The following is a 27,877-nucleotide window of genomic DNA, read 5'->3' as shown; positions in this document are numbered from 1 at the left end:
CGCAAATAATATCAATCTATAATATTCTTATAATTTGTATCTTTACAAATACAAGCATATACAAGCTATATTATGACTGAGTTATGTTATGTAGATAGTTATTAACTACGCAATATAGGATTGCAAAGGAGAGTTGCGTGATTCATTACTAAATGTTTCGTAGATTTTTCTGATGTGCACAATAGAGAATCCTTAGTAGTCAACATGCCTTTGAGGTTCAATACTACTACGTATTGTTAGCTATTAAGAGATCTGTTGTTATAATAAAATATGTAATCAAGAATTTGCTTTAGTATTTTATGAATAATTTAAAAGTTTATAAATTGAGAGTGTTGGGGAGAGGAGAAACAAATAATATGAACATTGCATAAAAAAGTGACTTGAAGATATATTTATCTGATAGTTTAAAAATATTCCATGTTCATCCAAAAGATAACCAAGATTTATCTTCTTATACTCTATAACAGGGGTCGGGGAAAAGGGGTAAATTAACCAAAATGGGGTAATTTAGACAATTTTGGGAGTATTACTTCCTAGTGTTAAATGAAATAAACATAATAAATAACATGCCATTAATTTAGGCTAAGTTAATTTTACTACAAGTTATTTTGGAATAACGTTTAAAAAAGTTACCCGACCCCTACTCTTTAATATAGCAAATTAATTTACACAAAGGAATAAGTCGTGGAGTTTCATAACACATTTTCCTGCGTCATATTCCACCTAAAGGGGAAAGCAGGTTTTAACTCTTTCAAAAAATTTGGTCATTCTCCAACATATATTGCAGTGTTACCAATTCCCATTGTCCTGTTTTCTTTGTGTTTAATATGTTTTTGTTGGTTTTTCTATAACTTACGCTTTTAATAAATTAATACTTAAGTAAATTAGTCAATTAGAAGTTGGCGTATGTGTGTTTTTTTGTTAAAAAGGAGAGTCCAAGTTGCAAATAATGGCAAGTTATCCCCATTGATGTATCTACAATTTTCCCCTTCTCCCCCTACATTTTCCCTTTACAACTCACTTTTTCCCCGGTTGTGATTTTATCTTATTTAGGACATAAGATGAGGAAGTTAAGTCAGTTTCCAACTATCTGTAATAGGAGCAAGGGCTGAAGATGATTTTAACAAATTCAAATAAAATAAAGCACATTATGGGGCGTGCGCTGACTCGTCACCTCTCCTTGCTTTCCTCTAGCTCTAACAGTTCGTTCACTCTCACAGGAAAATTCCTTCAAGCCGGTCCATCTACCACTTACTGCATCCTTCGAAGTATGTCTTCATCATTCCTTATCAACGATCCCAAATATGCTTTCCTCAAGGATTTGAAACTTGAGGAGATGAATCATGGAGCGTATGATGGACAATGGTTCGGTTCAGATAAGGTAAACGTCGTATAAACAAACATATTTATGTCATTCATTCTCTTCCAACGAGAGTGTTATTTTAATATTACGATTTAATGTACTACAGTGTAGAACGTAGAATTGTTTCTAATTGGAATTGTAAACCGGTTTCTGTTCTTGTTTTTTATTTTAAAGAAGAGGCGGGGATCTCTTATTAATAATATGCACATAAAAAATATGTAAATATTATCGCTCCTTAGGTTCCTGAGATGTCAATCGGGAGTTCAATATATTAGAGAATGAGAGGAAGTTCAAGAGTCTTCTGCTAATTTTTTTTTCCAAGGCACCCACGGCCGGGTGCGTGGGTGAAGGGGGAAAAGGAGTGAGCAATACTATCCGGGGGAGGTAGGGAAACATGTATTTCCAGAGTAGATCAGTTGAGTACCAAGATGTGTTCTCCTAGGTTCTTTTTCCTTCTGTGCTTCCTTGTATTCTATCTTCCTTTAAATGAATCCTGTAAAAATAAACCTTCTCCTCCTAGAACAACCACCACGAGCACTGCTCCGCCCCCACCTCAAGTGGCTGATGACGATGAGAACGAGGAGGCTCCCGATGAAGATGAAGATGATATTGATGAGGAGGACTTTGATTTTATGTGCGATGATTTCCGTACTCCAATTCGGGAAAAGCGTTTGCCAGGAGTAGTTGTGATCGGGGCTCGAAAGGGAGGAACTCGTGCACTTATTGAATTCCTTAAGTTACATCCGTTGCTAAAGTCGTCAGGTCCTGAAATTCATTACTTTGATTGTCCTAAAAAGTTCTCTCTTGGTCTATCTTGGTATAGAGACCAAATGCCCATCTTGGAGGAGAACCAGATTGCCATGGAGAAAACCCCGGGATATTTTCACACACCCCATGTTCCTGATCGGATTAAACAGACTCTCCCTGATGCTAAATTTCTTTTGATTGTACGAGATCCTGTGAAGCGACTCGTTTCGGATTACAATCAATTTCGATCTCAAAACATGGCTAAGGGAGAAACGTATCCCAAATTGGAGGAGTTCATATTCACAAAGTCTGGAAATATAAATACAAAATATCCTCCTCTCACGAGATCGATCTATCATCTCCATCTCGCTCGTTGGTACAATGTTTTTCCAAAATCATCCATCTATGTAGTTGATGGGGATACATTTATAAGGGAGCCTTGGGAGGAACTTAAGAAAGTGGAAAGATTTTTGAAAGTTTATCCTCATATCGAGTCTAGGAATTTTTATTTTAACGAAACAAAAGGGTTCTATTGTGCAAGAGACATACGCTCCAAAGGTATTTGGGAATGTGCAAGAAATAAATGCTTAAGTAAATCCAAAGGGAGACAAAAGCCACCCGTAGATCCTCAAACACTCATTACTCTCCGCCAATATTTTCGCGCACATAACAAAATATTTGAATCTATGATTAATAGGACTTTTACATGGGATGATTGAATTATCCATCATGTTTATCCTTTGCATGCTAATGCTGATTATTTCTTCTCTGTTAAATGAACAAGTTACTCTGTTTTAAGAGTAAAAATATCCTATAATTGAAAAAAATATTTAAGATAATATATTGTATTGTTTCATTTTGTTTTTGTAACTGCTCATTTTTAATAGAATCTTAATTAAACTGTTTCTGATTACGTAATCTGTACACGCATTGAAACATGACCATTTCATCTTTATAGTATTTGTTTTACCCCTTTTGAATTCTGAATATTACGTCGTTTACTTTATGTTGATTGTATAACAATAAAAGTTGTCATAGCATATTTTTTTACAAAAACTTGAATTTATGTTTTTGTATGAGTTTAGGTAGTGACATCTGTATGTCCAGCAAACAATCAACCCATTGCTCAAGTTAAAACGGGTTCTGTTCAAGACTTTGAACGATGTGTAAAGTCTGCTGAAGAAGCATGGCAAAAGTGGGCGGATCTCACCGCTCCAGCTCGTGGAGAGATTGTACGTCAAATTGGTGACGCTCTTCGTGAGAAAATTGTACCCCTTGGAAAATTAATTAGTATGGAAATGGGTAAGATTGTTCCAGAGGGTGTGGGAGAAGTCCAGGAGTTCGTTGATATCTGCGATTACGCTTGTGGACTCTCTCGTATGATTCCTGGTAAATACATTCCATCTGAACGTCCAGGCCATGCACTTATTGAATCTTGGAACCCACTTGGAGTCATTGGTGTTATATCCGCTTTTAATTTTCCTGTCGCAGTCTATGGGTGGAATAATGCAATTGCTCTTATTGCTGGTGATACAGTTATTTGGAAAGGAGCACCGTCCACTCCCCTCACATCGGTTGCTACAATTAAGATTGTAACCGAAGTATTGGAAAAGAATGGTATTCCCGGGGCTGTTTGTGCTCTTTGTCAAGGTGATGCAGATGTAGGTCAAAAAATGGCAGAAGATAAACGTATTAAGCTTGTGAGTTTCACTGGCTCAACCGAGGTTGGGCGTAAAGTAGCCGTCACTGTGCAACAAAGGTTTGGAAAGCATCTTTTGGAATTGGGAGGAAACAACGCTCTTATTGTAGACAAGGACGCTAATATCGATATGGTTATTACATCTGCAACATTTGCTTGTGTCGGAACTGCCGGCCAACGATGTACAACACTTCGCCGTCTCATTGTGCATGAGGACGTATACGATGAAGTTGTACGCCGTCTTACAAAAGCCTATGAAACTGTCATTAAAAGAATTGGGGATCCTCTTGAAGATGGAACTTTGTATGGACCCTTACATTCTAAGAATGGAATTGAAGCCTACAAGAAAACAATTCAAGATGCTGTTGCAGCAGGAGGAAAAATTGAATTCGGGGGAAAGGTTATTGAAGATAGGCCTGGTAACTATGTAGAGCCTACTATTATTACGGGCTTAGCACATGATTCTCCTGTTGTGATGAGAGAAACGTTTGCTCCTATCGTACACATTCTCAAAACGAAATCTTTGGATGAAGCCATACAATGGAATAATGAGGTTGAGCAAGGACTCTCGTCATCGTTATTTACTTCTGACATTGGTAAATTATTTAGGGTGAGTCTTTAAACTTGTTTGATATGTTCATTCTTTTTAAATTATCAATATTTTCAGTGGATCGGACCCAAGGGCTCTGACTGTGGCATTGTTAATGTAAACATCCCAACGTCTGGTGCAGAAATTGGAGGTGCTTTCGGAGGAGAGAAAGCAACTGGTGGTGGCAGAGAATCTGGATCTGATGCATGGAAGCAATACATGCGTAGATCAACATGTACCATTAACTATTCCAAGGAACTGCCTCTTGCTCAAGGAATCAAATTCGAATAAACTATTGGTTTGTAAAATATTAAAATATATATGCATCCATCAATTATATATTCTATTTTTTAGGTATTGTAGCATGGTCAACGCATTTTTAGACTCATAAACATCAATCTATACATCTTCTCATATATTTTTTACCTATTTATGTCTCAATGACTCCTGTTACTACTATATCTCTGATTTTATTGTTATTTTAAAACGAAAATAAATTCATTTTTCTATTGTTTTTGTGTTATGAATGTTTCTCCATATTTGAATCTAACTCAAGAAATTTGCATTACCTATTGATGAGGCCAATGTAGGGGAAGGGGGGCGTGTACCACTTTTATATAATCTCTTTTTAGAGCGCAGGCCTTCTGTCCAAGGAATTATAAGTATTTCTATCATCCTAGTCAGAACGAGAATTACATAAATCACGTTTATGGAATTTGAAAATATACATAAGTATGAAGCAAATAAGGCAATTCAAATATATACCTACTGTATATTTGTTACGTGAATTTGACACTCATGGACATATCAATAGTTCATAAAAATAGAACCCTCAAACTGTTTTCTATATTGTATGTGATATACGTTTAGATTTCATGTCATATCCAGTTTTAGCTTCAGGTTTTTTTATCTTTTCCCCACAATCTTTTGAACTTATAAAACGAACGTTTTGTCCCGTATATAGAGATAGTTGATTTCGAATTTTTCAAAAGAACACACCTTATCCAAGAACAATGTCATCCGTAAAGGAACTTTTTTGTGGACTTACAACCAATCCTTTACCTTCTCCTCGAAAGAGAACATCCGATATTGCCCATGCCCCTTTTAGAAATTGTGATCTGACAACACAAGAAAGAAAAGTAAGTTTTGATTTGTATTTATAATACATAAAGTATTATATTTTGTGTCTAATTATATAACTCATTTCCAAAGTATTTAATACAATTTCTTAACAATATAATCTGTTAATATTTTTAAGGAATTTACTTACTTGTTAGAGGTCTCAAATATTAAATAATAATTTTATGTATACTTCAAATATTTGACAAGCGTATCTAATAAATAATATTACCTATATATAAAATAGCTATAACTAATTATAGTTATTTGAATTGAAGCTTTCTTCCTTAACCCATATCTACCCAACCTACTATATAGAATAGTATATGTTATTGACGGCGTGGACGATATACGCAAAATATCCTTTTTTTCTTTTGTCTACAGATATTTTATATCAACACTGTATTAACCAAATTGGACTAAAGAAAATTGCGGATAGGTGTTAATCATATACATGATACATAATTTTATACATGCTGAAGGGATTAAGGAAAATTGATTTTTTTCTTGGTTCGCACTACAAGGAATATTAGACATTCTAGAGGAAAAAACAGAAGAAGGAGATTGAATTTTTATAACTCTTACTGTTAATAATCCTGAATCGGATTGCAATTCGGCGAATTAAGATAATGGGGATTTAACTGATAACTTAAGTCCACGTCAGCTTCAAAGTGAAGCAGAATAGATTTTGAAAAATGATAGAGGGGAACAAAATCCGAAGGGCACTAAAAAATCCGAAGTTAATACAAAAAAGGTTAAATCTCTAAAGTATTGTGGAGAAATAATGCCAATTTCAATCAGCCGTTGTGCAAGACAAATTAAAAATTGAACATCTTGAAATCAAGCGATCAAAATTAAGTTCTTATGAAAAATTCATTTTTTTCATAGCTGAGATTATTATTAACATAATAGTCTCAGAATCTCTGAGATTTGCAAATCCCAGATTGGATGGGCCAAAATAGCAATAATTATAGCATTCACATTCGATCAAAGAAGTGGTGGGGGCAATTTTTACATAGGTAGTGGATGTAAGCATTCAATATATCTGGCCTTGCCATGGAAAAAAAGAAAACATTTCACAACTTGAGTATAGAAAGAGTATTTCCAGGACATTGATCATGCAAATTCCTCCCAGAGATTCTATTGGCCGACGTAGACTACTAAAGTCTTTCATCATCGAAACAAAATTTGACAATATAGGTGATTTTGTTGAGGCACTTGGGAAACAAGGATGGAAATATAGATGACATGACAGCAAATCAATGCCTTCACAAAAGTATTGCAAATGCAATGTCCCGTTATGTATAAAACACTTCAAAAAATACCACAGCAAAAATTTATTTAAATATTTAATATTTTTACAGGATAAAAAACTAATAAGTAAAATCCTATTTTTTAAATATCTATATACTTCGTATCTGCCTAACATACTAAATATAGTAGGTACTTTATCTCTAGTATAAGCATGACCCATACAAAACTAGAACTTTTTTTTGGAATACTTTACATCCATATGCCATAATTGAAGTACAAAACTTGGTTTTAAAAAATGGGCATTAAAGGGTTAAGTTCAAAGATCTGGTTATAATCCAGAGTTTGGAGATGCTGTTCTTTGAAATTTTAATCGATTTTATCTTGAAACTGGTTTTGTTTTTTTGTGAATAAATGCATCCATATATATAATTTAGTGAACTATACGTATTTATCAGTTAACATCTTAAAGTTGTAATAAATATAGTATGTATAAGTATGAAATTTTTTTTTTTATTTTAAATAGCTTGTCCAATTTCTATGTGTGTACAAAAACCCTACTTGTTTAAAATAAACAAGTCTATTAATATAAAGTTTTGATAGGGAAAATATTGTTGATTGTATTGTAACAAATAATGAACTTCTAAAAGAAAGTTATACTTCTTTATTTCTGTAGAACGCTCTCTTCAATGCACTTCGATACTTTCCACCATCAACTCATGCAGAATTAGCTCCTGAATTTGCAAAGGAACTAGTGGACTATGGCCACATATATATGTACAGATTCTTACCAAATGTACCCATCAAAGCTTATCCCATCTCAGATTTACCATGCAAACATCAACATGGATCAGCTATTGCTCACATGATACTCAATAATCTTGACCCAAAAGTTGCTCAATTTCCAGAAGAGTTAGTTACATATGGAGGGAATGGTCAAGTTTTTTCAAACTGGGCACAAGTTAGCAGACTCCAAATCATTATATTGAAATGAGAGGGACCAATACTTTTTTCTTTTTTCTTATAGTTCTGGATTGTTATGTATTATTTGTCTATAATGAATGACGATCAAACCCTTGTTATGTACTCTGGACATCCGTTAGGGCTTTTTGAAAGTAACTCATCATCTCCGCGAGTTGTTGTTACTAATGGAATGGTGATTCCTAACTATTCCTCAAAGAGCGATTATGATAAAATGTTTGCTCAAGGAGTAACACTGTATGGGCAAATGACAGCGGGAAGTTATTGTTATATTGGACCACAAGGAATAGTTCATGGTACTGTACTCACAGTGCTTAATGCTGGCAGGAAATATCTAGGCCTAGAATCGCTTAAAGGGAAAGTTTTCTTAACTTCTGGCCTAGGAGGAATGAGTGGAGCTCAGGCCAAAGTATAAAATAAATATCAGTAGGATTTTATTCATTTTTTCAATTAATTTTGATATTTATAGGCAGCAGTTATTTGTGATTGTGTTGGAATCACAGCTGAAGTTAGTTATGAAGCTTTGTACAAACGTTATGAACAAGGATGGGTGACAGAAATCATTGATGCTGATTTGGATAAGCTAGTTGCAAGAGTAAGACAAGCACGAAAGAATAAGGAAGTATGTTTGAATCCTCGTATTCGTAGTTTTATTTAGGGTTCCTGATTTCTTGATGTTTATATTGTAATTTGTTATTTTCTTCGATAGACAACCGCCATTGGATACCATGGAAATGTTGTAGATATTTGGGAGAAATTTGTAAATATCTATGAGGAAACGGGGGAAATGTTAGTAGACTTGGGATCTGATCAAACCTCCTGTCATAATCCATTCAATGGGGGATATTACCCTGTTCAACTTGGATTTGAAGAATCTCAACTTGTACTTAAACAAGAACCCAAAAAATTTGCGTCATTAGTTCAAGAAAGTCTGAGAAGGCAAATCAAGGCAATCAACACACTAGCCGATGCAGGTAATTTAATTACATGTCTTTTTTTTCATGTTTTTCATTAAAACTATAGGTCTTTTTTTCTGGGACTATGGAAACGCATTTTTATTGGAATGCCGTCGAGCAGGAGCTAATATTGATCCCAAGGAGTCTGGAGCATCTCCCCTAGCTTTTCGTTATCCATCATATGTTCAAGATATTATGGGGTATTTTTGTTAGTATACAAGTGTTATATATATTTAATTGTTTAATGTTATAGGGATATATTTTCTCTTGGATTTGGACCATTTCGGTGGGTATGTTCTTCAGGAGATCCATCTGACTTGGTCGAAACAGATAAATTAGCTACTGAAGTTATTCTTGATATTATGAAAGGTAAATATCATCAAAGTGTATCCATTTAATTTGTACCGGTTTTTTTTTTTTTTTTTTTTTTGCAGAAGGAATTCCAGCTTCTATTGCACAACAGTATAGAGATAATTTAAAATGGCTTAGAGAGGCAGAAGAACATAAAATGGTTGTGGGATCTCAAGCAAGGATATTGTATTCAGATCAAAAAGGAAGAGTTGAAATAGCATTAGCTTTCAATCATGCTGTCTCAATTGGACGTGTCTCAGTCAGTAAATCATCGAGATATTTTTTTAGTTAATGTTATTAATTACTCATAATTCATGTTAACTATATTTTTATAGGCTCCTATTATCATAAGCAGAGATCATCATGATGTCAGTGGAACAGATAGTCCATTTAGAGAAACTTCGAATATAACAGACGGCTCAGCATTCACAGCAGGTACGCCTTGAATATCAAATCTATTATAATTTTATGTAATAAATATATATATTTATAACGAATTATAGACATGGCTGTTCAAAATTGCATTGGAGACTCGTTTCGAGGAGCTACATGGGTATCCCTTCACAATGGTGGTGGATGCGGCTGGTAATAGGGCGAACATTATTTAATGTAATTAATGATTAATTTTAGCATATAATTAAATGATGTAGGGGTGAAGTAATTAATGGGGGATTTGGTTTAGTGTTGGACGGAACAATGGAAGCACACGTTAAAGCAAAATCTATGCTGAATTGGGATGTTTCAAATGGTGTTGCAAGAAGGTATGAATGCTATGTCCTTTTATAGAATAATTAGTTATCTTAAATTTATTTTTTCTAGATCATGGAGTGGTAATCAAAATGCTCAAGAAACTATTATAAGAACCATGGAAATGAATCCCAAGCTGAAAGTAACTCTTCCAAATAATGTTGTTCTTCCGGATCTTTTAGATAATGATAAATTACAGAAACTTTTCTAGGTTTTATTAATTTATATAATCACAAATACTTAAATATATACAAATATATTTAATGTATATTTTTAAAACATTAATTATTAATATAATATGACTAATATTATCAATGAAATTAACATGACACTTGCAAGTCCTTCAATATACTATATACTCTATACAATACTACAGTATACTCGTAAATCGAACAACCATAGTTTTTTCAAATTTTCCTTTGGGCGCAGAGTCTATTAATTTCGGATTTTCTTTTCTTTAAAGAGACGGGGTTTTTTTTCAATGCTCCTGGACATAAATAATATTTTTGTTACTGCTACGTATTAAATATAAATTCAATAAATCTGTATCTATGTTACGGGCAATGTGGAAAATCGGGTATTTAAAAAAAGGTATTTTAGAGCGGGCAATTTGAAAAATCCCCGTGTAATCTATAACATTTCTAATAGAGTGGGCATGTTACCTTCATTTACATTGTCAGGTAAAATGATTGTGAGTAATTTGATTGTTAAACAATTCATTGCAAGCAATTTCATCATTAAGGATTTGATTATAGTACAATTTCATTGTAAGCAATTTAATAATCCAGTATAGGGATGTCCACCCTGTGGATCGCAGATCACATTTTGGACCACCTAATGTTAAGTATTGCCCACAAACTCCTTCTCACTTCAAGTAGTATTTTTTAGCAAAGTTGTCGCAATATCATCAAAACACGTAGAACACTCATAGTAGGTACAAATATTGAAAAATATTTGACTTTATGTCGTATTTTCTGAGACAGAGTTGTCAGATTAGCTTTTTTAAGCATTTTGACCCTGAAAAATTATATTTGACTTTTATTATAATTGGTCTAAAACTGAAATAAATTTGTATTCCATAGTTTTGTTTTATATACTCCTCTTTAATTTAACTTAATAGGTTCTTCGGCACATTCAAGTATTTCAAGTAGCAATACGGCCCATTATATTCAAAGGAGTCTCTGAAAATACAACAACCGTCAAACATTTTTCTATGTTTGTACGTGTTATGAACATTCTGCGCGTTTTGATGATACTGTGATAACTTTGCTAAAAAATACTACTTGAAGCGGGAATAAGTAGTGGGGTACACCTAAAAATTCGGTGGGCCGCAATGTTGCCTACAATCCACAGGTTGGAGATCACTACACTAGATTTTTCAAATTGTTTGCAATGAAATTGTATCTTAATCAAATTCTTAATGATCAAATTGCCTCCAATGAAATGTTTGATAATCAAATTACTCACAATCATTTTACCTGACAATGTAAATGAAGTTAAAATGACCACTGACCCTCTATTGTAAATTTTATAGATTGCCTGTAACATTTGGTGTCCCAAAGTCTTAAACCTCTTAGATTTGGCAGACAAAATTTTGGCAGTAAAGTATACCTACTACCTGGAATCTGATTGGTTCTTATAAAATTTGAGCTCAATCCCTCTCTTCCGAAATAAAAAGAGAACCATTAAATATATTCTTATTCGTCAAGATGAATAATCGAAGAAAAGCAGTAGAGAGTCTTCATCGTGCTGCCAAATCATCCCTTCAAATTTATCAAATTTTGAGACTTTGAACCAGTCTCAGTTCTGTTAAATATAAAGTTAAAAAGATTCGAGGGACTAGAAACGTTAATGATACAACAAGAAGTGGACGCTCAAGGCCCACTTGGAACCCGAATAACGTCAGGAAAGTTAAATTAAAAAAATATACCGAAACCCTAATAGATCAATGACAAAAATGGCTAAGGAAATCAACGTGTCAATGACTTCGATGAATCGAATAATCTATAAGGACATAGGAATGGTTTCTCTGAATTTTCGTTACAGTCAGAATCTCATGGAAGATGCACGGATGAAATGGATTCAAAGAAGTAAAACGTTATTAGAATTTTGCACGCAGAGAGGAAATATTGTCTTTTCGGATGAGAAGAAATGGGACCTGGATCAAAAGAATCTTGGGCTCATCATCAAAAGATGTATCCTTAGACCAAGGAATAGTTCCAATACGGTTTAATAGTCGATCCCTTTTGGTTTGAGCAGGGCCAAAGGAGATAAGCTTCCTTTGGTTTTTAATCCGGAGGGCCTCTGTATGATAACGGGTGATTTCATTTCATATTTTTTGAGTCTGTGATCCTTCCATGGGTGAAAATCAATTGATGTCAAGCAATTGAGTTTTATCTATTAGCAAGATGGAGCTCCAATACATACCAGCGTGCAATGCCAAGAGTGGCTTAAAGCAAATATTCCTTTTTGGACAAATTCGAGTCCAAATCTTAACCCCTCAACTGCTTTGTGTAGGATTATCTCGAGTCGAAGGGAAAAGCTCGTCAATATTTAAATTTGGAAGATATATGTGCCTCAATTCTGATGGAATGGGCGAAACTTCCCAAATGTATGGTGTGTGCAGCTTGTGAAGTATTTCAATCACGTTTAAGGGAGGTAGTCGATAAATGAGGCACTTATATTGAATTATTTATAAAATATGTAATAAAATTTAATAAATTTTCTCAAATATTTAGTTACAGTGTTTTTATCAAAGATCAATTTATGACTGAAAAGATGAAATTTAGAAAGGTTTAAAACTTATGCTCACCCATGTAAGTATATAATAGAGTTTGTCTATGTGTGTGTTCTTCATGCGTACCCACACCGTTGAACATAGGAGGGTGAAATTTTGTATAGGTGCCTCTTTTGAACCTGGTTAGGCTGAAATGGGGGTGTCAAATTTCTTGTGGGGGAGGGGTTATATAGGTGTGTCTTACTCCATACTCAAGACGTTTTTGGAGCTCAGTGAGACTAGATAGGCGTTTGAGTTATAAATTGAAAAGTGACTGGCGTCTCAAAAAACAACTTTAAGAATAAATATGTTTTCTAAATTTATTCAAAATCAATAAAGTTAGGGGCAAAAAATAAATCGGTGAAAATTATAATTCTATTCGATTTCAGGTGCACAAAAATGAACTTCCAATGAAATATAGAATTAGTAAATAAAATAAAGTTTGTACAAATTTGTTTGAATATAAATCTGACTCATAAAAATTGATGTTTAACTGAAATATTTGCCGTTTTCTAAAAAAAATTCAATTTTTTTTCATCAAACGTCAATTTTTAAGAAGAAATTCATTTTGTACCTACAAATTTATACTTTAACACAACTTGATGGTATTTTGAATTGCATAATTTTTGCAATATTTGCAAAAATGAACAAGTTATCGAGGGTAATTTTTTTGAAGACATTAATTGTTTTGTTTTTTTACTTTATTTGCAAAATAAGTTACAAACAGCTTTTTGCAAAGTTCTTTGTGAATTTGATTTGGCAAATAAAGGATGGAATTATCATCTAAGCAATATTTTTGATGTTAATATGTTGGTATGTTATTTAAAGTTTATAATACTTTTTTTAAAAATTCATAACGATCAATTTCATATAAATAATATACAAGCGCTCTATTTTAATGATCGCCGGCATTGAAGGGGTCGAAGCACTCAAAGACATTTTTTACTACAGGACATGAATGCTAAAAATGAGTGTGTGTATTTTACAAGTACTAAGTGCTATTCATTTTCTTATTAGTAGTTACTAATATAATTTATATCTATATTACTTAATGATAAATCAAACTGTATAGCTATTCTATTAATTAATTATCGTCATTATCCATTCACTGTTCCTCAACCACATTTTTAATTGAATATTAATTTTATTGTAGTAAAATTCTTAGTTAGTATTTTTTAAATATGATGATACAATTCACTTAGAATCAGGAAACAATATTATATTCATATTATGTTTACAAACTTTCTTAGGATGGTTTTTATGGATAAGTTTTCGTGGACAAATAATGATTAATAAATATAAAAAATTATTAAAACTTATTAACTGCATTAGTATAAATATGATTATTACTTAATAATATTTATCCAGAGTAAAGACTTAGATATTAAAAAGTAAAATTTCTTACATTTTGTTTACATTGTGACCAATTTTATTTTGTTTTCATTGTAGTCCCGTGCATTACTTTGTTTGTCCTCGTAACATAAATATAACTCCATAATCTGGCAAATTTTTATTTGATTTATTGTTGCCGTTTGTATGTTCTTTAAAGTCAAAGAACAAGATCACCTTTAAACCAAAAAAAAGGGTCTTAAATCATAAAGTAACATAAGTAAACAGTTTGAAAATGAAACTTCTTTCAAACTAACTGGTATCATTTTATTGAATAAGTATTTCAAAGTTTTGAAGTGAGATTAATATCTAATAAATTCTAGCCCAAAAAAAAATCTCAGTCATTCCATAGACCTGAAACTTTACGGTTTATGTTTTCAATGTAAACTTGAGACAAATGCTAATAAGTATGAAGTTCTAAGACATGAGTGGCAGATTCATAGTACACTTGACATGGAACGGCCTTACATCCTTGGGGGCATCTTAATGGTTACTACAAAGCTCTGAAAATGGTATTTTATACCATACATAACCACAATAGATGGAATCTACAACCTAATAGAGATTATCAGTAACTAATTCCAGCCAACAATGAAGAGAAAATGATCTATCGACGATAGGCGGTGTTTGCGGAGGGGCCACTGGCCTAGCCCCCAAACTCTCAAAATTTATGAAAATGTATATTTTATATGGTAACGCAATTCCAAAATATTAAGCACAGACTAAAAATTAGGCATCCGCAGACAGATTTTTTTTTGTTTTGTCAATATCATGGATACACTAACAAGAGATAACACACACAAATACATTAGTCGTCATAAGAAATATAGCCACGCGCACAAAATAAATCATATTATTTTTTTTTCGAAATTTGTATATTTTGAAAGTTTTTTGTGAAATGAGATCAATCATTAAAGTCAATAATGAACAAATATAGGTCTTCTTTTTTTTTTCATATACTACTAAGAAATATTTAGTATGTATTTACAATGTAGCAATTAATTCTGATATTTTTTCTTTTATTATTCTATTTATCAAAGTTTTTTTTGCTTATTAGTTGTTACTTATAGCTAACATTTATAAGGTCGAACATGATCCCTCTTTTCTGTAACACAATTATTCATCAATATAAAGAACATCTTGTCAGCAAGGTTGTTTGTTTTGTTACGTACATAAATTTTGACCAAATTCGCATTTTTCTTTGATATTATATTTATTAAGCCTTCTACCTCTAATTGCTGAGTAATTGCTGCAGCAAATACAGATTAATTACTTTCCAAATTTATTATAAATTTTTGGTGGATATGGTTTTTCCAAATGTCTTCATAGAAATGGCTGACCAATAAAAATATTAAATAACCTTTCTGATGATGAAGAGAGGTCACCCACCTCTATAAAGTTACTCTGCATAAGAGGTTTCTTCATATTTGAAGATTAATTCTAAACGGCCATAACTTCTTTGATGGCCTTCCGGACTTTATTCAGTAAGAAGGTAAAGAAGGCAGTGGGACGTTTCCAGGGAATGTGAATGTATGTATAGTCTGAGCTAACGGCAATTTATTTATGGAATGCCAAATTTATGTTATAATGTTGTTTTTTGTAAGATTTTTAATAAAATCAGTTAAGAAATAAAGTCAAAGAAGCATTTACTTTTTTTCTCGGCTTACGAGCGTTTACATAAACCACCCTTTTATATTATGCAATTAGCGGGTAAATGCAACAATGCAAGGAGAAGGGAATAATTTAATCGATGAAATTTATATCGAAGTGAGATATATGGAAAATATGTAATTTATTTGGCGGCCTAATACAACGAGGAATCTTGTGGTAGGCCAATCTTTCGGGTTAAAAGGGTGTATCAAGCGGGAACCGATATAAAGATAGTCTTCAGATTTCTTCCGTCAATCACCCTATTTTCTGTAAGCTAGTGAGCAATAAATGCTTTACAGTTACTGATAGCTGCTCAACCAATTGTTTTTGCCTCATTTGAACTCTACTTCCTGTTTAACTGAATACGTTTTCCAATATATTGGTTCAAAATTTAAAATATGTTTGGAATTTAGTAATAAAATATATTTTATAATTTTCAGGACTGAACAATGAACAAAAGCATGTTTTATAACGTTGTATATTCGCCCACAGTCTTTACAATATAGGATAACACTAATCAAACTAGTCGATATATGAAACTGGGACGTGAATTTCCGCTCATCGTTGATGCCTTTCAAAGAAAGCATAATCCTCCAATCCCATGTTTGAGGAAGATTTAAGTTCCTTATACTTTTATAATCCTTAGTGATAAGATATGAATAAGTAGATTTCAAAATTTAGCTATTTAGTATTTTAGATACCAAGTAGTAAGAGGAAGATTACACTTAGCTGAATTTTCCAGTATTATAAGAATCGATTTGTGGTCCGCCCATATCATGAAAGATTATATAAACAATGACGGTGTTATCAAGGGTGGCTGCATGATTTATTTTTTATTTTTAGGGGGGCTGGGCCGTTGGACTTTTATGACAGTTTTGACAGAAAAGTTTTTTTACATTATAAATGCCAAATTTAAGAAATAATTTATTTTAGAAGAGACAAAATAATTTTTTTTTAAATTTCAGAGTTCAAATTTTTCAGAAGGAATGAGATTTCAAGAAATAACAATTTTTCGTTCACATTATTGGGAAATTGATTAATGTTTCTCAAAAATTGTGACATTTAAAATTTTTTACACAAAATGATTTTTATTGATTGTGATAGCAATACAAATTCTGCAAAAGTGTGAGGGAGGGGAAATGGGCACCCTACTTCTTGTGAATATATAATTATCATATATATCATCAAAATTATCTATTTTTTCTTCATTTATCATTACTAGATTGGAATAAAATATGATCTAACCGGAATGTAAAAATAAAATAAACCGAAAATTAACGTGGTAATTAGTGTCGTGTCGGTCCTTATTTGTAATGGAGGACCGTTGTCCAGTCCGTTTCCATCCAGTTCCACTTCTAGGTACTTAAAATAAGGTAAAATTGAAAATTGATCCCTCGTTATGTCATTGAGGGTGTTTTTCCTTTTTAAATGATTATGTTATATTGTTTTTTACTACGCTCTAACAGGATTACCTTGCGATAATGCGATTTCTCAAGTTAGTAAGTCAATAAAAGATTCTTTTGCTTATAATAAATTAAAAGAAGCTGTGATTTCCGCTTTTGAAAAATCTAAATCGCAACTTTTCGATGAACTTATCGCTTCTAAACAACTTTTTGGACGTCTTTCTTTATTCTTAAAGGACCTTAGCGATACTGCACAACTAATGGAAGTTTCTGAAGATATCATTCTTCATAATTTCATCAGTGTATGTCCTTCTGAAATCGCATCCGTGCTAGCATCTTGTAGTCAAGACTCCTTGGAAGTTATGGGTAAATTGGTTTATCAATTATACGAAATGTTAAAGGTTAGATTAGTTTCAAGCGTATTATCTAAAAATGATAATCAATTTCATCGCCGCGAGACTCCACAACGTCCTCGTTCTATGACTATGTCCTTTTCACCAAGATCAAAGACCTAAAGTTTGCCGTGCCCATATTTTTTATGGCCCGAATACTCGTTCTTGGTGTTGTTTCCTTAAAAAAGATAATATCCGGTTGGAACCTTCTTCGAGATCAACTTCACCTATTCGCTCTACTCAAAAAACTAAGAGGGCAGGTTTATACGGCTACCGAACACCTGCTGCTTCTGAAAGTGGTCGCGGAAATCGGTGAAGCCCCTATCCGTTATGATATTCTTATAGATATAGGAGCTTCAGTATCTCTTTTATCTATTCACATTATGACAATATTACAGGCGAATCCTTCGCCTGTAAAATTGGCCTCTGCAAATTGAACTAAAATTAGTGTAGTAGGTGAACTAGCAGCTTCAATTTCAATTCTCACTTTTCGTATAAAATATCATTGGACATTTATAGTAGATGGAGTGTCCGATAATCTGTATGGATTTCTTACATTACTATAAATTTATTATTAACTGTAGCACCTAACGTAACTGTGACGGACCTTGCTGAACATAGACTTTCTCTCTCTTTCAGCAGGAACTGACAACTCTTCTAAACCTTTGTATATTTCCGATAATTTAATGAAATCAGATTATGCCTGGTTCCGCTTGGATCGGGTAAAAAATCTTCTGGAAGCACCTTATACGGGTCCAGCTAAAGTATTATCTCGGAATTTAAGTACATTTTATGTGGAATTATCATCTGCTAAAAAGAACACTATTTCTATTGAGCTTCATAAACCCGCGATTATTAAAGAAAATTGTAGTCTGAAACGATCCCCCACAAATATTGAAAGAATTTCAGAAAGTATTTCCAGTCCGAACGAGACGACTCCTTTCGAATCTACTGTATCCCAAACAACCTCTCGAAGCAGAAGACGAATCCGATTTTCTAAAAACCCAGATTATCATTATTTTTAATTTCCTAATACTCCGCTTATCTTAGGGGGAGCTTTTATAGCGTCGCCTGGAAGAATAATTATATAATTTAAAAAAAAACGTTAAACAAAGTCAAGTATACAATATTAATTAATAAATGTTAAAATAAAAAGAATATACTTATATGGGGTGTTAAAGCAAAAGTCTATAATTTATTCCTCCTTCCTTTAACCTATAGGTTAAGGTTTCTGATTAAAATTATCATTTCGTCAAGTAGGCTTAATTACTAATGTAGTTCTATTAAAAATCTTTTTTTATCTTCAATTAGTCCATATTTATTCACAAAATATCCCTTCCATTCCGAGAATTTTATTTCTTCCTTCCCATCTACTCCTAGTTCCCTTTTGGATGTGTCCACAAGCTAAGTAAACTCTTCAACAGAGGCAATCATCAAATAAAGTCACAGTTGAAGTCTATAATATAAATGATATTTTTGAAAGTAATTCTAGATTAAATATTAATTGAAAATATTTTTGAGAAACTTCCAACTTCTTGAGCTTTTAGACTTAAGAGGAAATAAAATTTGGTAGGGACTTGCTATTATAAGTTATTACAACCCCGAGGAAGAGAACAAGGTAAAATTTAACTATGTACAAGATCTCCATTTACAAAAATAAAAATATAAGATTTACGATTATTTTGTAAAAATTGCATTAGGCGATAATTAATTTATTGAAAAATTATGTACAAAGAAAGAAGAGCCTTTTTAAAAACTTCCAGAGCTAACATGTATTGAGAATATATACATCGTCACTTGAATGACTCTTTTGGGGAGAATTCTCATATCACTGATATCGAAATAGAAACAACCTCAAGTTAACAATTTAGAGCCCACACCATATATTACATCCGTATAATGAAATAATAGTTATTATGTTCTCAATATTATAACATTGTGAAGGGATGTAATAACGTAGATTATATTTGTAAATTGTACATAAACTAACGATTATTCATTTTGGAGAAGTTTAAGGAGATGAACCCATTATTATCATATAGATTAAGACTGCAAGAGAAATTAATATATATTTCATCCTTTAGAGTAAGATTTATTATAGAACCTCAAGCTTAAATTTACAAATAACAATATCGATGACTTAAAAACTTTAGTTCCTGTTGCAAGAACCCGTAATAACCTCTTCCAAGTCTTATTGCGTGTGCGTATCTTAAACTCCGTTCAGAACAATCAGGGCAAGCCTAGTGAAAATTTCAGCAAGGGAAATAATAATAGATAAAATATGGTGCGTTTAAATATGCGTTGTTTTCTTTCTTATGTAACAAATTATAAAGTATATAAAACGGAAAAAATAATGCTGCTTGAAAGTAAACGACTGTTGTAGAAAATTTAAAACTAGTTGAGATATTTTCGACAGTTCTTCGATCCGCAGAGACATCGAATTTTTTCGTCTTCAATAGGAAATTTATAATCATACGTTATTTCTTCACCAAATGCAATAGGTTGTCTTGAATATATAACAATTTTCTTTTCCCCGTCAATTGTTATAATTTTTGCATAGCAATTAGGCTAAAAAAATATATATGAAAAATATAATTAATAGGACATTGGAATTGAATACTTACATCACAACTGTGATTGATAAATCTTGCCAGATTTCCACATTTGGTAGCGTCAACAACATACTCAGAATCAATTCTAAAAAGATATGATGACCCAATCCCTTGTTTTTCGTAACGATTTTCTCGGACGTCTGACAAAACGGGCCGAATTACACTCCCTACATATTCTATTACCATTTCGTCTGCACCAATGTCTTCCATTGCAAATAATCCCCAGTCGTGAATGGCAGACTTTCCAAAAGTCATCTGCTTCCTTCGGAACTAAAAAAAACAAGGAAAATATATTGCATACATTTACTATGTTCATATATCTTGTCCTTTTCATGAAAACGTATTATAACACATACCTTTAACTGATTGAATTTCAAAAGATCCGAATTAAGGGCATCATCACCAAGAACAGCCAGTTGACGTCTTTGATTGTTTCTTGCTTCGCGAGACAGATTTTGTGCTGAAACTATTTTACCTCGAGTCGCAGCTCCTTCCAAATTAGTAATTTTGTTAATAATCAAGGAATTCGGATCCCTATGTAAATGATACTTTGTTCGCATTTTTTCCCGAGGATCCATTTTATAATATCCCTCAGTACGACAAGATCCAGAAGTATGCATTTTAGAAAAATCGTCTTTCCGACGACGTTTATTGGGAGGAGCTGTACCAAGATCAGTTACGGGATGATCAACCCAATGCGTATCGTTCATCCACATCATATTTTTATTATTTGAATGCTGGTTAAGCATCATTTCATAACAAGACTTCAGGTATCTTAAATCTTCCAAATCCAATCCGTGAGTAAGAAATCGATAAACTACTTCAAATTGTTCTTTAGGGTCTCTTAGACTCCATTTAGTATCTGCTGAAGATGTTGAAGTCTTTATTTGGTTAAGTGGTTTCGGTTTCTTTTCCTTAAGAGGTGGTGGAGCAGGATCAGGTGTAGGAACAGGAGAAGGACTACGTGGTTTGGTATACCCATGATCATTAGCAAAATCTTCGGCAAACGAGTTTTGTCTCTTTTTAGAAGATGAATCTGGATCTTTGGGAGGAACTGCGGCATAACAATGATCAATTATATGAGGAGGAGATTGTTTATCTTCAAGTGCCGAGTCTGTGGAAGACTCAAACTTCTGAGTAGCAAGAGCAGTTGTAGAGGGCTTCTTAGTTGATGGTAAACTTTCTTGCCCTTGATCAGAAGAAAATGAAGACGACTCTGAACTAACTTTAACATCTTGTTTCTTTTTACTTTTTAGGGATATCTTATCAATTTTACGAGATAGTTTCTTAGAATTAAATTTGTTTTCTTTTTCCTCTGAATAATCAGATTCTGACGAAGATTCAATATTAGGAACAGATTTATCATCAAGAGATGCCTCATTAACCTCTGACGATGAACACACAACAGTTTTCTTTTTTGATACATTCTTTTCTATTTTATCAACAGTAGTTTCCAAGTTATTACCATCTTTGACATTCTTAGTTGACTCTTTTTCAATTTCTTGTTCATTGTCTGAGCTTGAGGTGTAAATTGTTTGGCTTTTAGACTTTAATGATGGGAAGGAGGTTTCCTCTTCTTTTGATAAAGCTAGCTCACTAATTGAAGTCTCAGATTTGTTTTCTTTATTCACACCAGAAGGAATGGTTTCACTAATTTCTTCACCAGACTTATCTTTGAGACGTTTATCCCTGCGAATTTCACGTTCTCTGCGCCTTTCATTCTTTGATGACTTTCCAACTTTACTAGAAGACGTTTTTCTGGACGAACTAGACTTGTCCCGAGACCTAGACCTATGGCGTTGAGAAGACGAGTCCTGACTTTTGTCTTTAGTACTTCGACGACGCTTTTCTTCTTCTCGCCTACGACGATGTCTTTCTTCTCTACGTCTCCGACGACTAAGATAATCATCATCTATCTTTCTTGAAGAGTCATCATCACTAGAATCGCTTCTTTTCTTCTCAGTTGGTTTAATCTAAAATTTAAATATATATATATATATAATACTTGAAACTGCTCATTCAAAGATTTATGTTCTTTTACAAGGAATACACATTATTTTCTCAATTTGGAATAGGGTAATTGCAATTAATCAAATATATCTATAAGCAAGGAAAGACACAAATCCTAAATGCAGTAGCTCTACTACACATATGATCATGTCAATTCTTAATTATCTATGCTTGATTTAGTAAAAAGTTTGAACTATCATAACGTATTACTTTAAAAGATGGCAATTTTGGAATTGATCCCCTAAACCCAAACCCAAGTGATCCTCCCGCACCAAAAGAGCCACCACTATTTGCTACACCAGACAAATCTCTTTGTTTATCAAATATTGATGTCAAATCTTCAGCTTTTGGAATTTCACTATTTTCTTCGCATGTCGATGAATTTATTAGTTTATTCGATTCCGCTAATGGTTTAGTAGAAGAAGGACGTTTTTCCTTCGACTTAATTCTCTGAAAAGACAATGATCGTTTAATCTATAAAATAGTTAAATGTTTTTTTCTACCAAGTACCTTGTTTTTGAGTTCATTTTCTTTTGATTGCCACCATTCATCATATAGATTAAAAGCAAATGTTTCACCAATTTTTTTACTCATATCACGTCGAATAGTTCGTTTTAAGTCACGAACAAAGACATCTACACTTTCACTAATGTAAATAAAAAAGAATAATATAAATCCTCTGTATGTCATTTAAAAAAAAATAATAATAAATAAATTGGAGTTATTTCAAAAACATAATTTCAATAATAAATAAAAAAATTCACTTATTAGATAAGTGATATTTAGAAAAATTAGATACCAATCTGGTTAAATATAGATGAATAATTAAGACGGTGCATACAAATATAATACAACTTTACTTAAATGGATAATACGGATTAAAAATCTAAGTAACCGAACTTACTCTAGAAGCTTTCTATATTGGTCTGTAAGATTAATTTTGTTGTTAAGATTATTTTTCCTATTTTCGATTTCATTTTCCGCCTCAAAAGGCAAAGGAGGAGGAGGAATACCTTGAGGTGGATATCCGGGTAATGGAGGCATAACTGGACCGTGCATTGTCCATTGTTGAGTATAAGGATCAAATCCCCAACCACCTGAATAAGTGAAAGTAAATGGAGCAGAACCAGGAGGTGGATATGGTAAGCAAGATGCCATTGAAGGATAAACACCAGAAGCTTGCTGCTGCTGCATAATTTTATCATCGCCCGATGACAAACTTGATAGTGACATTTGATCTGACTCTCGAGACGTCGGTCGCTTCCCAGAACTAGGATGCGTCCCATTATTTATACAACTGCTTGTATCTTTTTGCGAATTTTGAACGTTTACATGAATATTCTGAGCTAAAATATTAGAAGCTCTTTTTTTAGATTCTTGCCAAGCTATGCTGCTTGATTCGTATGCTTCAACAGATATGAAAGGAGATGGAGGGCGACTAAGTTCAGGTTGTATTGGTTCGGGATTTTTGAATGGATCTATTCCATTCGTCCTTAAATCCACATCAGTTGGTACTTTTTCAGTTTTGTCTTCCTCCTCCTCTTCCTCTTCAGAATTAAGCTCGTTGAGTAAAAACGCTGGTATGAGTCCACTACCTGAGCCTTTTTTCATTAGGAGTTTCAGTCTAGTATCCAAATCCATTTTTTGATTACTATCGTGTAGATCCTCATCCTCATTTGGGACAACACCTTCTGTTTGGGACAGAGGGGTTTCCATGGACGAAGGTGTTCCTTGATCTTGAGGTGTATTAGGGTATACTGACGAAGGGTGTTGCCAATACTCCATGGGCATACTATTATAAGCTGCGTGCGTTTCAATAGACCCATGGGAACCCGAAGGCGGAGGAGGATAAGATGCATGAGAATGATGTAAATGAGAGGGTGTATGTTGAGATTGTTGACTACTACTGGGTTGTTGTGGAAGGGGAGCATGGTAATCATAGTAAGATCGTTCCTCATTCCTGTCACTGAAATGGAGTATAAAAACTAAAGCATTCTGCTCCAAATCTGAAAAAAAGAAAAGAAACTATTTACCCTTCATAAGAATTACTTCTTTCAAGAGCGTAGTCAAGGGTTGTAGCACGATCCCGAGAGTAATAAGGGTTATTGAGGTTTCGCTTATTTGATGGACTTTGATCATTTGTGGGTATAGGAGGTGGCTCTTCCTGCTTCTTTTCTGTCGTAAGTTCTGCATACATCTTTTTGGCGGAAGCAAAGAAGGGATCCACGTAGCAATTTAATTGCTTTCCCATCACAGATTTGCCGTGTAATTCTTTGACACAATTTTTAGCAGATCTGACGAGTTCAAAGACGATTCGGGCGAGTCCTAAATGTTTCCGTCTCACTGGGTGGTAATAAATTTCTAATTCTTCAATATTTCCGAACTTTCGAATCATTCGTTCAAGAAAAGTCTGATCTACGTTATCATTGAGATTCTCCACCGTCACTTCCACGGGTGGAGGATCTCCAACATAGTTCTCGTCAATTTTAAACCGGGGAACTGAAAGCTCCATACACTCCAGCCGCTTCCATCGCACCAAGGCAGGTGGCATCTTGGAGCGGGGGTCACTTGGGTTCAGGTTCACTACTCCTCCAGGACCTCCTGGAGGAACTGTCAGGCACCCGTCGTAGCGCACCGTCTTCCGAACTCCTGCATGGATCTGGGGGTCCAGGATCATCTTGAAGGAATGCCATTTCAATGGAGGACCCCCGCCCAGGCTACTCTCGATCATCTCCACTCCTCAACACGACTCTGCCTCTCCTCCCATCACCACCTCTCCCATGTCTACTACAACTTTTCTTCCTCTTCGATCCGATTCCAATACACAATCAATGCACATCAAACTAATAGCTTATGTACAATTCGATCATGGATCAAATCACTTCTTTTCCTTCTTTCTTCTTCTTTTCTTTTCTTTCTTTTTCTCTCTCTCTCTCTCTCTCTTTCTTTCTTTCTCTCAGATCGTTCAATTCCGTCTCACTTCTCACCCTTTCTCTCTCCCTCTTTCCCCCTCTCTCTCTCTCACTACCCTACTATCGCTACTGCTGCTCAAGGTATTACATATACAGAGCTTGCTGCTGCTGTCTACTTGTCATCAATCTGCAATCGTTTCATATCAAGTCAACAACAACCATTTCATTCCAAATCTTGTTTCTTCATTTTCTCACTTTGACGCACACTTTCCTTCATGAGCTTCGAAGCTATCACTGAGGGAAATATAAAATGACTCAACCATCGATTTTACTCTTGTATCATCTTCTCCCTCCACACCTACTATAAAAAATAAATAGTTATTAGTCTGAATTATTAAGTGATTTTCGACTATTGATTACCATTCATTCATTGAATTGCAAGACCTAGTACAACATTGATTTGATTTGATTCAAGTATATTTAATTAACTTGGACACGGAGGGAGGGAATGAACGATGGGGACATTAGCTTTGATCGTTAAAGAAATAGAAAAACATTATGAATAATGATATATTATGTACTATCAAATATCAATGTATTCATTACTAGTGGCTAGCTCTGTAACTCACGTACGAGACCGCAGGAGTGGCTCTAGGAAGACAGAAGTCACGTGACGTCAGTTTTCATTGTACAACATCCCTTCCGATCCAAGCTACAGCTCGGTTCTAGCTACTCAGCTCATTTTATCGTCCCATTCTCGCGTCTGTTAGTTGTTAGCACGGCAGATCCGATGAATCAGGATTAATGCCTCCCTTCTTTCTCTCCGTGCATTATGTACAATCAATATGCAGGCGTAGCTATCCTGTACTTGCTGAGATAGTTGCACATGGATTCCCCTCAAGAGTCTGAGTTAAGTAGACCTTTTTTTACTTTATCCCAAGGGCCAAAGCAAGACTACCCGTTAAAGTGAATAGGATCAAGTCATTTGATCTTCTGGGACTCTTGACTTCAGTGGGTGGTGGTAAGCATTTCCTTGAGTGACTTTGTATTCTTCTGGCTGTTTGTGGACGACTCCTTTCTAGTGGACATCATCTCCATCTTGATGATGATACTCCCCTTCCATGGCTTAAAATGCAGCCTCCATTCCCTCTTGAAATTAAGCATGAATAATGATAATTGATAACAGTAACTGTCCTGAAGTTCTAGCCAGGTTTTAAGTAGATTAAAACGAGGTACTAGCTTTGTCTACGCTACTCTTCATATATAGTTTTCTACTTTTCCTCATTTTCTTCAAATGAATAATTCCTCCTCTGCGTACATATTTGCTAAAAAGAATCCGCATGACATCCAATGACGTCATTGGATATATCGCGCTCTCACTTCAGATATTCTGGTCTATTATAAATTATAAACAAACAATTGAATGAAAGATCATTACTCTTTGGGGTATTATGTCATTTATACCAAGTAGGTATTCTATTAATTAATCATTACTTTAATTATTTCATTTTCCATGAAAAGCAATGAATCTTCTATATCTATGAAATTAAAAGGATTAAAAAGCGGATTTACTTCATTCACTATCTATACATTGATTGTATAGTGTTTATTTGAATTACAAGATTCAATATAATTTCCCATTTTTACTTTGCATTATTCTGGCAAACTCCAGTCTAAGAGTCAAATTTCAAATGAATTTTTGATTTAAATGAAATGATATAGAATCAAATAAGATATTTTTTTTACTAAACAAGGAGATGAAGTACAAAATTAGCACATTATTCAAGTTCAATTTAGACACACAATGTATTATATTAATTAAATCTTATTATTATTACAGACCTATATTATAAACTTAATGAAATACTTAACTTCGTTCCTTTCTTTCTTTAGATTAAAATTTCATCAAATCAAGGCGATTTGAAGCAAAAAGACCAACAGTTCATTCTATTTTGAAGTGCTATTCATCGTACAAATTTTCATCACTTGATTGCTTTGATTGACGAATTATATAATAATAAAAACATAGTTTAAGTTGAAAACTAAAAACTTATATTACTCATAGTAGTTCCTCTTTTATTTAATAAAATTTACCATTATCTCTACAAATTCAGAGATTACTTAAATCATTTATAGCCAATATATTATGTATATTTTTAGATTTATTAATTATAATAATAGATACACTTGCATCGCTCATTACGAATATTTAAATTGTTGTATCGTATTAAATCTTGTTTTTGAGTATTTTGATTTTATTTTTTTGAGTATTTTTACTCTTTTTCTATAGGTTTGAGTCAATTGTTAAGTTAGGAAAAAGAAGATATCTACATCAATTTTTTTTCTGCTAAACTTTATGCTAAATCAAAGTATGGATATAAATTCCTTGTATATAATTGCATCTTGAGAAAAATAATACACAGTTGAAAAACTCCTTTTTTTATGTCTTTGTTTAGGAATGATTAACACTTCGATTTGTTATCTGTTATAGCCAAAATGTAGTTACCGATAGTAAGTAACTAATTAATCATTGAATACCTGAAAAAAAAGTTATGTTTATTTTTGGATGTTGTTATTGTACTCTCTGTTGGCCAAACTGAATATTATTAGCGAACAGAACACTCAGATTAGTGATAATTGATAGAACCTACTTAAATTAAGATAATATTATTCTTACAGGTTAAAGGAATATGAAATTTTGGAGGTTGCGCTCCTTTAGTAATTGCAATCTGAAGAAGATTTTTTATTTTTTGAAGTTGTTATTTATTTATTTTTGAAGATAAAACAAAAAGTATAAAGTAAGTGTGTGAAAGATAAAAGGGAACCATGAGGATTTGTTGGAAGGTTATAAGTGTAAGTCCTTGCTTGACTTGGAATATAATTGAGGATCAATATTGTTGTAATTCCTGTCTATAAGATATATATGGAGT

The 27,877-nt window shown here is 33.4% G+C and overlaps 4 protein-coding genes and 1 long non-coding RNA gene across 7 annotated transcripts; 4 read left to right on the top strand and 1 right to left on the bottom strand.

Annotated features, from left to right (window-relative positions):
* The first annotated feature begins 766 nt into the window (after positions 1-766).
* Positions 767-4,910, top strand: Aldh7A1 (aldehyde dehydrogenase 7 family member A1). The gene is made up of 4 exons (XM_040722718.2): positions 767-1,381; positions 3,196-4,419; positions 4,477-4,696; positions 4,753-4,910. Exons 1-3 carry the CDS (start codon positions 1,115-1,117, stop codon positions 4,687-4,689), a joined length of 1,704 nt encoding a protein of 567 aa, XP_040578652.1. The 5' UTR covers positions 767-1,114; the 3' UTR covers positions 4,690-4,696; positions 4,753-4,910.
* On the top strand, positions 1,613-3,166 carry LOC121127382 (heparan sulfate glucosamine 3-O-sulfotransferase 1-like). Its single transcript, XM_040722720.2, has 2 exons — positions 1,613-1,747; positions 1,884-3,166. The coding sequence occupies exon 2, from the start codon at positions 1,996-1,998 to the stop codon at positions 2,827-2,829; it is 834 nt and encodes a 277-aa protein (XP_040578654.1). The 5' UTR covers positions 1,613-1,747; positions 1,884-1,995; the 3' UTR covers positions 2,830-3,166.
* Positions 4,911-5,315: 405 nt separating the features above from the next.
* Positions 5,316-10,191, top strand: LOC121127799 (urocanate hydratase). Its single transcript, XM_040723317.2, has 12 exons — positions 5,316-5,537; positions 7,445-7,729; positions 7,796-8,158; positions 8,219-8,371; positions 8,459-8,723; positions 8,773-8,905; positions 8,959-9,074; positions 9,140-9,315; positions 9,392-9,491; positions 9,560-9,641; positions 9,707-9,817; positions 9,876-10,191. The coding sequence occupies exons 1-12, from the start codon at positions 5,412-5,414 to the stop codon at positions 10,012-10,014; spliced, it is 2,049 nt and encodes a 682-aa protein (XP_040579251.1). The 5' UTR covers positions 5,316-5,411; the 3' UTR covers positions 10,015-10,191.
* A 9,289-nt stretch (positions 10,192-19,480) lies between these two features.
* Set1 (SET domain containing 1) lies at positions 19,481-26,342 on the bottom strand. 3 transcript variants are annotated; one of them, XM_040724235.2, is made up of 9 exons: positions 25,554-26,342; positions 25,368-25,475; positions 24,069-25,308; positions 22,940-24,001; positions 22,546-22,681; positions 22,246-22,485; positions 20,382-21,998; positions 20,038-20,295; positions 19,481-19,981 (listed from the first exon to the last, which is right to left on the bottom strand). In XM_040724235.2, exons 3-9 carry the CDS (start codon positions 24,764-24,766, stop codon positions 19,808-19,810), a joined length of 4,185 nt encoding a protein of 1,394 aa, XP_040580169.1. In that variant the 5' UTR covers positions 24,767-25,308; positions 25,368-25,475; positions 25,554-26,342; the 3' UTR covers positions 19,481-19,807. The 3 variants fall into 3 exon arrangements, with proteins under 3 accessions (XP_040580169.1, XP_040580170.1, XP_071749158.1); XM_040724236.2 differs by having other exon boundaries at positions 24,069-25,305; positions 25,554-26,210; XM_071893057.1 differs by having other exon boundaries at positions 25,368-26,244.
* LOC121128647 (uncharacterized) lies at positions 26,284-27,390 on the top strand. The gene is made up of 2 exons (XR_005868231.2): positions 26,284-26,414; positions 26,841-27,390. It is a non-coding gene; the product is annotated as an uncharacterized lncRNA (long non-coding RNA).
* Positions 27,391-27,877: the final 487 nt, after the last annotated feature.

The sequence above is a fragment of the Lepeophtheirus salmonis genome, chromosome 13 (genome assembly GCF_016086655.4).
Source record: "Lepeophtheirus salmonis chromosome 13, UVic_Lsal_1.4, whole genome shotgun sequence".
NCBI lineage: Eukaryota > Metazoa > Arthropoda > Copepoda > Siphonostomatoida > Caligidae > Lepeophtheirus > Lepeophtheirus salmonis.
This window is presented reverse-complemented; position numbering and strand designations above follow the sequence as displayed.